At 34.8% G+C, this 13665-nt stretch overlaps 1 protein-coding gene across 8 annotated transcripts in view; it reads right to left on the reverse strand.

The window, feature by feature from the left end:
- The window catches only part of toc (toucan), a 708907-nt gene that overhangs the window by 6728 nt on the left and 688514 nt on the right, over positions 1 to 13665 (reverse strand). For all 8 annotated transcript variants that reach the window (XM_067767574.1, XM_067767572.1, XM_067767570.1 and 5 more), the window contains exons 7-10: positions 6526 to 6788; positions 6145 to 6438; positions 808 to 1003; positions 32 to 737 (exon numbers count right to left, since the gene is read on the reverse strand). In XM_067767574.1, coding sequence (XP_067623675.1) covers positions 32 to 737; positions 808 to 1003; positions 6145 to 6438; positions 6526 to 6788 — 1459 coding nt within the window. The remainder of the gene's footprint in view (positions 1 to 31; positions 738 to 807; positions 1004 to 6144; positions 6439 to 6525; positions 6789 to 13665) is intronic.

The raw sequence follows: 13665 nt of genomic DNA on the forward strand, positions 1-13665 counted from the left end.
CACAACATTGTTCTTGTATCAAAGCACTTACTTCTCCTTCTCCGACTTGATTGCCAGCTCCGACTTTAGCATCTCATTACTTGATTCAAGCAACGATATTTTGCCCTGCAGCACCGCACGCTCCTCAGCATCACGCATCAACTCTTCATTTTGTTTAGTCAACTTTGAAATCTCTTTCTGTTTCAGCTCTAATACACAATGCAAACTATCCGCTTCGCTTTGTAAACGTGCCAACTCTGAAGTGCTGGAGTTACGTGGTGAGCCAATACCGCTACTACTGCGATCCAAACTCTCATTGAAACTGCGCTGTGATGAACGTAACACAGAAATTTCATCTTGTGATAGATTCAATTTATCACGCAATTCACGTTCGCGATGCTCCTTGGTAGCGCGCAGCGAATCAAGTTCTTTCATGAGCACTTTCATGCGTTCATTTAATTGCTGCTCACGTTCAGCAGCTGCTTGCAAGCGGGTTGTGTAGGTCTGTTCAATGCTCGTGAGCTTATCATTCAATTGTTGCTCAGAAATTGTGAGCGCATTTAAACGTTCTTGTAATTCAAGCTCGCGCTTCTCTGTTTCCTCAAATTGTTGTTGTTTCTGTGCAAGTTTATTATCGAGTTCACGGCGATAGGAATCAAGTGTGCGCTTATGCTCCACATCTTTTGCTTCCAATTTTGTTTCTAGCTCGCTGAATTTGGTCTGTGCGAATGTTTGATATTGGTTTAGACTAGCTTGTGCTGTGGTAGAGAGAGAAGAGTAAGAAAATAAAAAAACGTGAAATTAAAGAAATTATATAATGTTGCTTACCTTTCTCAATTTCGCAGCGATGCAATGCCTGCAAATCTTCCTCTCTTTGTGAGTAATAACCTTCTTTGTCGCATAGCTGATCTTGTAGACGCGTACAACTGGCTTTCGCATCATCGAGTAGCCTTAGTGTGGTATTTAGATGGGTTTCGATTTTATTTTTCTCCGCTTTTACTCTCGGGCAAGAAAACGCATCCAACTGCAAGAAAAGCAGAAATACAAAGCCGTTTCAATTTCGTATAACACTTTATAAGTTCTCAGTTATTATTATTTTTTTTGTTCAGTCAAAAACATGAATCCTAAAGCAAATGGACTAAACCTCACCTTTGGTATTTTTATATCATCTAACTCATATTCGGACGAGAATCCAGCTGAGTTTAGCCTACATCTTTTCATAGCTTTGCCAAAGCGGATTTCACCTTCTAAAACAACACGCTTCTTCTTCTTTCTTAAGCTCAACATTTTTCCAAACATTGCTAGATCAATCAATCAGTCTCAAAATTACTTTCTTTTTTTTCAACTAAGAATGTATATGTTTATCAAAAATTCACTTGCTGATTCTGACTGTTTTGGAAGTATACTAACTTAATTTGGCATATCCTTGCTTTTATATACTCGCGCAGGTAGCATATCCTGCAGGTAATCGCGAATATGTTTTATTTACCATCGCTATTAACTACGCGGCTGCGCATATTGCTAAAATTTTATTTTCTTTCAACTTCCGACAACTACAACAAAAGGTTGTAGAATTTTACTAAGCCAAAAGGTATGTGGTGGGTATGTTTATAGCGGAAAGAAGATGATTAGGACAATTTAGCGGCGCGATTTGTTTTTGTGTTTTGCTTATCGCTGAATTTCAAGGACGTGCACACAAAATACATATAGGATTTGTAGGTACTAAGGTATGAAAATATTAAGTTATGACATTTTTATGCTGAACGTGCGATTGTATGCGTAGCCATGTTCGTATTGGTGATGTACAGAATCATAAAACCGGATCTAGACGACTAGTTCATTGAAAATTGTCACAATTCCTTGCGAAGCAAAAAGGACCTTGGAAACTGTTAAAAAATAAGTATCTACGATTTTTGAAAGAAGAATCTCTTTAAAATACAAATAAACGCGTTAGTAATACCACATAAGGACTGTTTGATTTTTGTGAAGAGTCTACATCCCTTAAATGTGGCATTACAACACTGAATGAAATTTGGTAGGACAACTCGAATTTAAAATTAATCATAGTATTTAATAACTGTATCAGTCCCTAAATATCTAAGAAGTTCCACAGGCCAGTGGCGTAACAATAGGGTGGCAGGGCTGGCAAATGCCCGGACTAAGAGGCCTCGAGCACAAATATATTTTTTTACATTGTACCAAGGTATTTTATTTTATTTGAAAAGTATATTTTTATGAGTTCTGCTTAAGGAAAGTAAATTCAAATTCAATTTCAAGTTAATTGTTAAGCACTTCAACCAAACTAAACAAGATGTTACACGTGAGAGAAGTTATTGATAGTTATGCAAATTTTTTTTGAAACAATTCAAAAAATTTATAATTTTTTTGGGCACAGTATCAAAAGATGAAATATTTTATCAAGTTTTATATATAATAAAGAAAGTGAGTCTTCAGCTTCAATAACATTCAATAAATTACTTGATGGGCAGGATGTTATGATGTCCTTCTTGCTTCAAAATTCCGGTTTGTTGAAGTCCAAAAAGCGCTAACGAATACATTCTGTTAAATTGCAAATCAAGTGAAAGAAATGAAGCTGTTTCACTCAAAAACAAGATCGAAAGCTATAATTTTGCTATGTTATTAGTTTTCCATTGCAAGATCCTATACTTACTATCGATGCAGCCTCTACAACACTTTAGTCTAAAGCCACCGATCTTAAATAGGTATGCCTTAAAACGTTTGGAAATTTGTCTAGAAAAATTGGAAAGGTATCGACATGAATTAAAAAATTTAAAAATGAAAGCGAGCAGTGCAGCAGAAAAATGGTCCATCACCCGTGAATTTTCGAAAACTCGCCAGAGAATGGTAAAACGCCATTTGGATGGGCTTTGCGATGATGGGCGTCTCCAAGATATGGAAAGATTGTTCAAAGTGAACATACATATTTTATCGATTGTTGTAGATCACTATAAACCAACTGAAATCTCGTTTCATTATAATGAGTGAAATTGTTTCAAATTCCAGTGTTTTTCAACCTTCCACTGCCACAGGCTTCATATTACTGCTTTCTAAAAGGATCTCTAAAATGAGGTCAGGGAACTGGATGCAATACATGAGTTCTCATATCGTCCCTTGAAAATATAACTACACTATCTGAACGCTCAGATTTTTTTTTTCAAAAACCCTCTATCACTATGTGAGAACTTTATCCATCAACACCCTTTCCCAGCTGGTGGTTATGAACTTACCCACGTAAAATACGCACGTAAGTTGGTAATCAGAAACATAAGTTACCCCACATATTTTTTAAGTTTCTTTAAGTTAAATTGTTAATCAGCCCGGTTTCTTCTAGAGAACTAGTTTTTTAATTACTCTAAATTGCACATCGCTAGTTTGTAGCGATGTATATTTATGTATATATATGTTGTTCGTGTCAGTCAAATTCATGTCTGAACACGAATATATACATATGCGTATAGGATTTTCGTTAGTATACATATGTGTGTAGGAAATAGGTACTAGAATTTCGAAGCAGACCAATACATATTTAAATCTACTTGAGAGAGCATCTCATAAAGACGTATTAATGTTTAAGCGATAGTAGATTCGGTATCCCTTCATATTATACAGAGAAATCCCTCCTAACAAGCACCTTTATTACTACTACCTCCCTTTGCCAGACAGTTTTTCATGCATCAAGTTTTAGGTAAAAATTTTTAGAACAAATCACAAAACACGGACAGTTATTTTTTTATAAAATGGGCTGAAAACTTCAACCGAGCGGACATGTACCTCTTTTCGGCGGGCACAGACCTGTTTTCATAACAAATCAATCAGAAGCCTCTCTTGGACGGACGCCTTTCTCGCAAGCAGACAAGGAGAGAGAATGTTTATCAATTTATACGCTTGAAAAACGTCGTGCTGGTTGCGGACTTACATATCGATCTTTTACTTCAATAGTGTCATAACTCTAAAAACATGATTTTACTCAATATAATGATATATGTATGTTACATAAAAAAATCTTTGTAACCGTTAAAAACTGGCCACTTACTATACAAATTAAAATCTTCCTTTATATGCGCATTATATTTGAGTTAAATCTTTGAATGACTCTCCTGTTTTGAGTAACGATACTGTTGCCTTTGCCAAATGAAAAATTGGGGCTCAAGTGCTCAAGTTTAAGGAGTGTCGTAGTCTGTCACTACATCGAATATCGCTTTTATGTAAATAAAAAGTAAGGTTTCCAGACAGTGGCGGATCCAGGGGGCGAGGGGGGATCTCCCGCCCCCGCTCTGATCTGGAACTTATGAAAATTATAAAAGTTTGTTATAATTACATATAAAATTTTTAAATTTTTAGCTTTTATGTATGCATAATCTATAAAATCGTCCTAATGGCCCCCGCCCCCCTCCCTTCCAAGATCTGCAATTTATAATACTTCGGTTGAAATATTTTATGAAAAAAAAAAATATGCAAAAAAATAAAAAGTTTTCGAGATCCTTCCTCGCAAAGTACAAATTTTTTTGTATTTTTACAAAAAAATGGAAAAAAATACGTAATGATTGTTTGTTATCTTTGAATCTGCAGGGCCTAGTAAAAAGTGTTGCATGCACAGTTTATAACAAATTGTATTACCTTTTAAAAGCTTCAAACTGTTTTGGAATTACTCAATTCGTTCTTGAGATATATATGATTAAGTGGACCCATTTTTTCGGAAAAAACCGTTGTTCGTAAATATCTCTAAAACGTTACGATAGAATTAAAAATAACCTTGATTTTCGAAATCAGGGGGTGATTTTACATAGGAATTTCATAATGGCGGCTCTGGTGCAGAAAAAAATTGGAATTTGTGATCCAATGTAATCAGCGCAAATTGTTTCAAATTATTGTAACTGCAACAACATGCCTTGCAGGTGTAAGTTAGTGTTACGGATATGGCAGTATTTTAATGAATCCGGTATTGGATGCTTCTGGTACTAGCCCGATTGTAGGGGAAACCTTTTTTTTGGTTACTAGAACTTTTGAGCTTGTGGATTTTAGTCGCCAGTATGCTGGCGATTATCGAGCCGTTTATCTTATTCGTTAACTCTTCAACACAAATTTTAATAAATTTGCTTTCGATCGAGTTGTATATTCCAAAACGCTTATATCTATCTTCTCTGCCGAATAAGGATTTGTCTTTATTTATAATCAGTCCAAATTTAGCAAAGGTGATTCCACGCTACAATTTTTGCACTGATATCTCCAATTTTTAGCTAGATTAAGTCCAGACAATCTGTATGAATAGCTTTTGTGGCTTTAATTATTTTTGTACAACACGAAATAAATGTCGGCCGACAAAAGGTTAATGGACTGCATAATCGATACTAAATGAATTTATGTATCATTACATATACGATTTCCACCACAAGTTCCGCACAGATAGATTGAATACCCTAGAAGGCTGAACGAGGTCATATCAAATTGTTGCTGTGATGGTCGGGCTATTTACCGAATCTGTTGCCCGCAAAGGACCATCAACATCGATAATCCTCCCCAAAACCTTCGGGGAGCCTCCTTATCGCTAGAAAAAGAAGACCTATGTGGTTTAAAAACTCATAATAAATTTGTGAGCAAAATATGCAATGGAATGACGTTTGTTAAGCGAAAGAGTGCAAAACTGCATATATACAAAGAGAACAATGTAGAAGGTTTGACATATAATTGCTTAGTCGCAAACCGCTTAGATTAGCAATAAATTCGTCTGGCGCCAACCAGTTTGCATGGCTAGTCAAAATCAATTGACAACTCCAGTCACCTGCGACTTTTTAACAAACTCGAGTTAATACTAATCTGCTCACATATAATTATGCATGTATGTATGTAAATTTTAGATACCCCGTGCCTGTTAAGCGGCAGGTAAAACCTACTTCTACAACAAACACAAAAATAATAAAATGCAGAAAGTATATAATAATGTCCTTTTTTGTGGATACTCGGCATTTTCAAACAATAAATCAAGGTTGACTCTAGCACCACCCTCATTAAGAGTACAGTTGCAAAGATTTAATTTACTGTTCGCCAGAACTAAATAGACAGAGTCCTTCAATGAAGTCTGGGGTCTAGACTGAAAATTTTCAAACGAAGAAATTTATGCCCTTCATTGGCACATTTTCTACTCACATCATGCACCGCATACTGCAACAAAACACCCAATACTTCAATGCTTTTGTTACGTTGCGCTTCCTGTAATTCTGTCTGTTCCAGGTGTCGTTCAATCGCTTCATAGTCCAGTCGACCATTACATGAATGCCGGTTCAAATATTTCAAACGTTGCAGTTCAATCGCATCCAGCCGTTCAGTGACCGCGGCACTGCCAACACTTGAAACAGGTGCTTCTTCACCGCAACGTTGTTGTTGGTGTCTTTTTTGTAACAACGCTTTACCGCGTGTCGGTAACAATTTCGATTGTGATTTCTGTGCCGAAGAAAAATATATTTTAAAAGTACAAGAAAATTAAGTTATGCTCAGGTAATTTATTGTGCATAACGATTAACTGCTTACCTTCTCCAACAACGTTCCACCCACCGCAAGACCTGCAGCTGTTGTTGTTGTGGTTGTTTTTTTAGCATAATGATGACTTAAGATGGGTGATGGGGTTTGTGAATTTGTGCGCGTTGTTGTTGTGGTTGCTGCTATACCATTGGTTGTTGTTGTATTGGTGTAGCTAGTATTGTTGTTGTTGTGGTGGATTTCATGCAATTCTGTTGGCGGATCTGTGTGTTTGGAATTCTTTGTAGAAACATTGCCAATACCACGATTTTGATCTACAAAAGCAAGAATAAAGAGAGTCGTGAATAAGTAAAGATGTTTGAAGATTGTCGAAAATTAGTTAGATCTGCAATAATATAGGCTAGAATATGAAGCGCTTTTTGTGGAGCTCTAACGGTTATCAAATATATAACATAGTTAAACAAAATAGAGGATTGCAGTTATTTAATAGGGCTTTATTTAAAAGGTTTTTGAGACAAAGCATTTTCGAAAAACCTGCCGTGAGAAGCCACTTGGAATAATTTGTTTTCGAACTTCGAAAACCGTGGCAAGCTGCGGCATGAAATCTTTTGATACTTACTTACTTACTTAATTGGCGCTTAACCGTCTAAACGGTTATGGCCGTCCAACAAGGGGCGCCAGTCGCTCCTTCGCTCCGCCAACCGGCGCCAATTGGTCACACCAAGGGAGTTTAAATTGTTTTCCACCTGGTCCTTCCAACGGAGTGGGGGCCGCCCTCTACCTCTGTTTCCATAGGCGGGTTCCGATAGAAACACTTTCTTGGCCGGAGCGTCATCTTTTGATATTCACATACGTAATTTTAAAGCAAAATAGTTTACTGTATACTCAGCCTTATTAGCCAGCCCATTAAAAAAATCATCTTATATAGAAAACGGAAGAAAGAAAAAACAAATTTGCCATAAACGTGACAACTTGTTAGTTAAAAGTATGGAGCCTATGTGTCTGCTTATGATAAGCGTTAAAAAACTGGTCCTACGTTGGTGATAACTAAGTCTAGCATTTCAATACCAACAATTATAACAAACAGAAAATCTTATTTGCAAATTACCATAAAATTATGGATATGTTTCGCATATGGAAAGCAATATTACAACATCAACATGCCCAACACATACAAAACTACGTATGAAGCAGCGAAACGACAGGGCAATGTATTGGAGAAATTTTTTTATTGAAAAACAATCACTTAAACATTTTTAGCCTTGTGGTGAACTTGAATTTAATATGTACAGCAGCGAATGCGAAATTAGCAGTGGCAATTTTTAACAAGAAAAAATTCGAAAAACTATATGAAAATTACGAGCTTTTTATAAGAGTTTTTTAAATTTATTCTCTTTCCAATGATTTAAAAAAAAAAATCGAAAATATTCGATAATTTGTAAAAATTTTACGAAAATTACGAACTAATTTTTTTTAACTGAAATTTTTTGAGTATGCATTTTAAGAAAATTTCTAACTTTTCATTTCGATTTTTCTGAATTTTTTTTTTCGCAAGATTTAAGAATAGAAAAAACGTTTTCGAAAAAATTCGAATATTCGAGAAAATTTCGAACTTCATATTTTTCGAATTTATTTTTTTTAAGAAAGCAGTTTTGTAGCCCAATCAAATTTAGTCTAACAAATACAAGTTATGGGTTTCTCAAAATTTGTATTGATGTTTGCCATTTTTAAACGGTTTTATTTAGTGACTTATCTTGTTTGGTTGATTTTCCGACAGGGTGGACAAATGATGTATATTGGAACGATTTTCCGTCATCCCTTGTCAAATTTATTTTTTTTTTTAGTTTTTAGGTTTTATTTAGCTTGAGTTGACAAGCTGGGTGGTTGGCTGGTTGGCACGACTTTTGTAATTGAAATTTAAGTAACTTCGCGATAAGCTACAAGCTTGAAACTTGGAATTTCAGAACCCGATGACAATGCAATAATAAGAAAAAAATCGCCACTAGGTGGCGCAAGGATCGAGATATTCACAAAGATCGTATTTGTGGTCCGATTTGGCTCATATTTAGCACACATAATGCATACAAGAATAGAAAGCGACCTATGAAAAAAATCGACGATAGGTGGCGCCAGGATCGAGATATTCACAAAAATCGTATTTGTGGTCCGATTTGGCTCATATTTAGCACACATAATGCATACAAGAATAGAAAGCGACCTATGAAAAAAATCGACGATAGGTGGCGCCAGGATCGAGATATTCACAAAAATCGTATTATTGGTCCGACTTGGCTCATATTTGAAACAAATATTACATACAGTCCGGTAGAAGCGACATCAAAATATTTTGGAGTTGGAGGAGGGACAATCATACGTGGCACAGAGTCCAGTAAAGTCTTTGGAAGGATTATGTATTGTTCAATAGAAATTACACGCGCCCAACGCTTTTATTTAATTGTCTGATCAACGCCCTAGATTGGTGAGGTGTGTGATGACTAGTACCTAGGACTTACTTAATTATTTTCTAGCTTTTAGTATTATTATTACTTCATGTAAGTATTGTTTTCAATAAAACCGTTTAACTTAACAATTTTTTTTAATTATTTTATTTTTTTATTTTTTTTTTTTTTTCAAAGTGTGTTTTATATTTTCTTCTACGAAGAACGCATAGCTTCATGTTTTGTATAGAAGAAAATCTGTAACACCCTTCAGAAAAAAAAATTGTTCAAAATTAATACGAATTTTGAGAGGCCTATAACATGTAATTTGTTGGACTTAAATTGCTTGGGATTCGAAGCAACGTACTCAAAAAAATTCAAGCTCAAAATATACTTCGTTCGAAATTTTGGTAAAATTTTCGGTAATTTTCGAATTTATTCGAAATCGTTTTTATGTTGGTTTTTTCTTAAATCATTGAAAATAAAATAGATTTAAAAAACTACAAAAAAAGCTCGAAATTTCCGTACAATTTCCTCGAATTTTGAAATTTCAAAGTTACAGTTTTCAAACCCGTAGATGCCTTTTCCTAAATTATCGAACATAAAAAGCAGAATTTAACTGACGAAATTTGATAAAAACTGTCACTTCTATTAGCGCGTTCGCTGCTGTAAGTATGTACATAAGTCGAGTAGAGATATGAACATAATAATTATTACTTATAACAAAAATTTCCGGTATCAAGAAGGTAAAAGGGACGGAACGAAATTTGACAAGCTTAAATAAAAAAATTATATATAGTATATTATAAATAAATACTTGTTAAAAATAAAGATACAATTTGTCTTAATTTCTTTCATTCGAACACAAAAAAGTGGCAATTTTTTATAAAGTTTCGAACAGACCTGTTAAATAATGATTACCAATAGTAATGATTAGCCGTTCCATTGATTATTTTCTTCAAACGCCATTTAATGATTACTTGCCATTATTTTATATTTTTAATGATTACTTTTCAATTGATTAAAAAAAGAATCAAAAAAATCATGAAATCATCATGAAAGATCATGACGATTATTGAAAGAAATAAAAAAAATTAAATATAATAAAAATTTTGTTAAATTTTTTTGATTATTTTTCTGCTTTGTTGAAAGAAAAATTCTCGTTTGTTGCATACACGGGATAATTTCTACATACAAGTATATTTTAGGATGCAATAGTAAATCGTAATCGCTTATCGAGGCGAATATATACATGCAACATATAGGGCGAATGGTATATGTATGAGCGATCTAAACATATTATCTGGTAAGTATACACACATGTGCATAATTTGTTACACTCATTATATAAAATAATAACGATCGTCTATGGTTTCATCCTTAAGTCAAGCCAATCTTGTTTTGTATCCAAAATTAATATATCCGCTATTTTGGATTAAGTTAGGCTATGCACTGATTGTTTTGTGATCAAAGTTTATCATATTGTTAGCTTTATTTTGTTATTATTGGTTTCATATCATCGCCACTATGTGAGTATTCTTCGTCCCATTTAGAGAGCTTGATCATAAATAAGCATCATGATTCAATCACAAGAGGTTTGCTCGACAGACACATTTTTTGACAATTGCAGCCATTTTGCTCCCAAATCGAATTGACATCCTTTAACTGTGTTGTTTCTTTGCAAATTTTCGAAAAATATTGGTAGTAGAAATAGGAAGCAATCAGTTTACAAATACCCGATAAGTACTGAACTACATAATTCCTTAGAACATTTTTTTAATTTTATAGTGAATTTATTAACTATGTCTCGATCTATTAGTATGGCTGAACATTGAACATAGGTATTATGGAAAGTGAGGACCCCAAGAAATCTTACACTTTCATAAACCTATGAATATACGAAACCTAAACCAATTCAAAATTCATCGTTCAACGTCAAGACCTCGACTATTAAATCGATTCACGTAAAAATATCATTAGTAAATAATGGAGATGCCACAACGAAATGTACTCATTGGGAATGTTAACTTATTCAGGTAGAAGTCTAGAACAGGAGTCTACTGCTAATACGCGTTCAAAAATATCGAGAGAGGTGACCTCGACAACAATAATCCGAAGGCGGAAAAGAAAAATTGTATCTCTGTCCGGAGATATTTGCAGTTGAAGTTAGCAATTTCCATGTGGTTGTTGTAATGTTTTTGTGCACCCAAAAAGATTTTGTATACAAAGGCATTTTGCACGCATTTAATCTTGATCCCACCTCATTAGTGGACTGGCCAGGGTAATTTTTTATAAGCTTGGCTGAAGACCGCCAACGCAACCCGGGGTAATTTTTCGGTTTTTCGTCAATATCTTTTGAGCGAGCTAAACTTTTTTTTCCGCCTTCGAGTTATTGTTATCGAGGTCAATATGCGTCTTTTGACACTTCTCTTGATATTTTTGGGTGCGTATTAAAAGTCGACCTTCTGTTCTATAATTCGGTATATTCGGAACATTCGTCTTCATTTAAGAATTTGGGGAATCGGTTTACATTTGGAATATTATGTATATACTTATTTGATATATTCGGACCTCGTGAGGTAGTATCAAATGAATATTCTAAATTAACGGTTTATCCGGAATGCTTCCATGAATACTTAACGGAAAAGATCTTTCTAAGACAATAAGCCATTTTCTTTATTTTTGTTTTTGTCAGTTCATTGCGGCTGCTGAGTAGCGTATCACCCCATGTCGGGTGCCTGTTCAAAATCGTGCTATCTCAAAATATTTTTCAAAAATTTCCCAATTCAGGATTTGTCACAAAACCGCCCTATATTAGAGTTAGATTGAAGAACGCTTCGTCTCAGAATGTGTTTCACTAACTCCCTCTTATGACAAAATGCATTAAACTTGTGCTCATATAGAGAGTTTTTGAAAAATTTTTGGGATAGTGCATTTTTGAATAAAATTCTAACGTACGGCATTCTTCAAACAATTTCTGAAAGAATGACCAAACCAACCTAACTTTATCAATTCACGAAATATTTAGTAGAAAATCAATTATTTCTCCAAAATAGATATATATATATACAATAAGCACTCCCCCGCAAGGTATTCGTCGGATACATCTATAGACACGATCATTTGTAGGTGGGTAGGTATATGCCTAGATAAGAGCTCACTATATACCGTTACATCCACCAATGTAGTTGTATGTAAAAAACAATCAGTGCATAGCCATAACATAATCCAAAATAGCGGATACATTTATTTTGAATATAACAAAATTGGCTAGACTTAAGGATTAAACCATAAAAGATCGTTACTAATTGAAAGTATTTGGACGCCAACCAATGGACAATTAGAAAAACCGCCGTTCTCGATCCCACATTATTTTATACAATGAGAGTAGTAAAATATGCACATGTGTGTATACTTACCGGAGAATATGTTAAGATCAACGTTAATATACCATTCGCCCTATATGTTGCATGTATATTTTCGGCTCGATAAGCGATTACGATTTACTATGGCATCCTAAAATGTACTTGTATGTGGAGATTATCCCGTGCATGCAACAAACGAGAATTTTTCTTTCAACAAAGCAGAAAAATAATCAAAAAAACAAAAATCATAAAAAATCAAAAAAAAAAAAAACAAATAAATAAAAAAAATAATAATAAACAAGTAAGGAAGGCTAAGTTCGGGTGTAACCGAACATTACATACTCAGCTGAGAGCAATGGAGACAAAATAAGGGAAAATCACCATGTAGGAAAATGAACCTAAGGTAACCCTGGAATGTGTTTGTATGACATGTGTATCAAATGGAAGGTATTAAAGAGTATTTAAAGAGGGAGTGGGCCTTAGTTCTATAGGTGGACGCCTTTTCGAGATATCGGCTTAAAGGTGGACCAGGGGTGACTCTAGAATGCGTTTGTACGATATGGGTATCAAATGAAAGGTGCTAATGTGTATTTTAAAAGGGAGTAGGCCTTAGTTCTATAGGTGGACGCCTTTTCCAGATATCGCCATAAAGGTGGACCAGGGGTGCTCTATAATGTGTTTGTACGATATGGGTATCAAGTATGGTGGTAGTTGTATATGTGAAGGCGTTTTCGAGATATCGACCAAAATGTGGACCAGGGTGACCCAGAACATCATCTGTCGGGTACCGCTAATTTACTTATATATGTAATACGATGAACAGTATTCCTGCCATTATTCCAAGTGCTTTTGATTCCTCCCTGCAGAACTATTTCATTTTCTTCTACTTAACACCCATTTTACAAAGTTTTTTTTTTAAGTTATATTTTGCGTCAATAAACCAATCCAATTACCATGTTTCATCCCTTTTTTCGTATATGGTATAGAATTATGCCATTTTTTTAATGTTTCGGATTTTTCGATATAGAAAAAGTGGGCGTGGTCATAGTCGGATTTCGGCCATTTTTTATACCAATACAAAGTGAGTTCAGATAAGTACGTGAAGAGAGTTTAGTAAAGATATATCGATTTTTGCTCAAGTGATTGTGTTAACGGCCGAGCGGAAGGACAGACGGTCGACTGTGTATAAAAACTGGGCGTGACTTCAACCGATTTCGCCCTTTTTCATAGAAAACAGTTATCGCCCTAGAATCTAAGCCCCTACCAAATTTCACAAGGATTGGTAAATTTTTGTTCGACTTATGGCATTATCCTAGACAAATTAAACGAAAAACGGCGGAGCCACGCCCATTTTGAAATTTTCTTTTATTTTTGTATTTTGTTGCACC

This window comes from Eurosta solidaginis, chromosome 2 (genome assembly GCF_040869045.1).
Source record: "Eurosta solidaginis isolate ZX-2024a chromosome 2, ASM4086904v1, whole genome shotgun sequence".
NCBI lineage: Eukaryota > Metazoa > Arthropoda > Insecta > Diptera > Tephritidae > Eurosta > Eurosta solidaginis.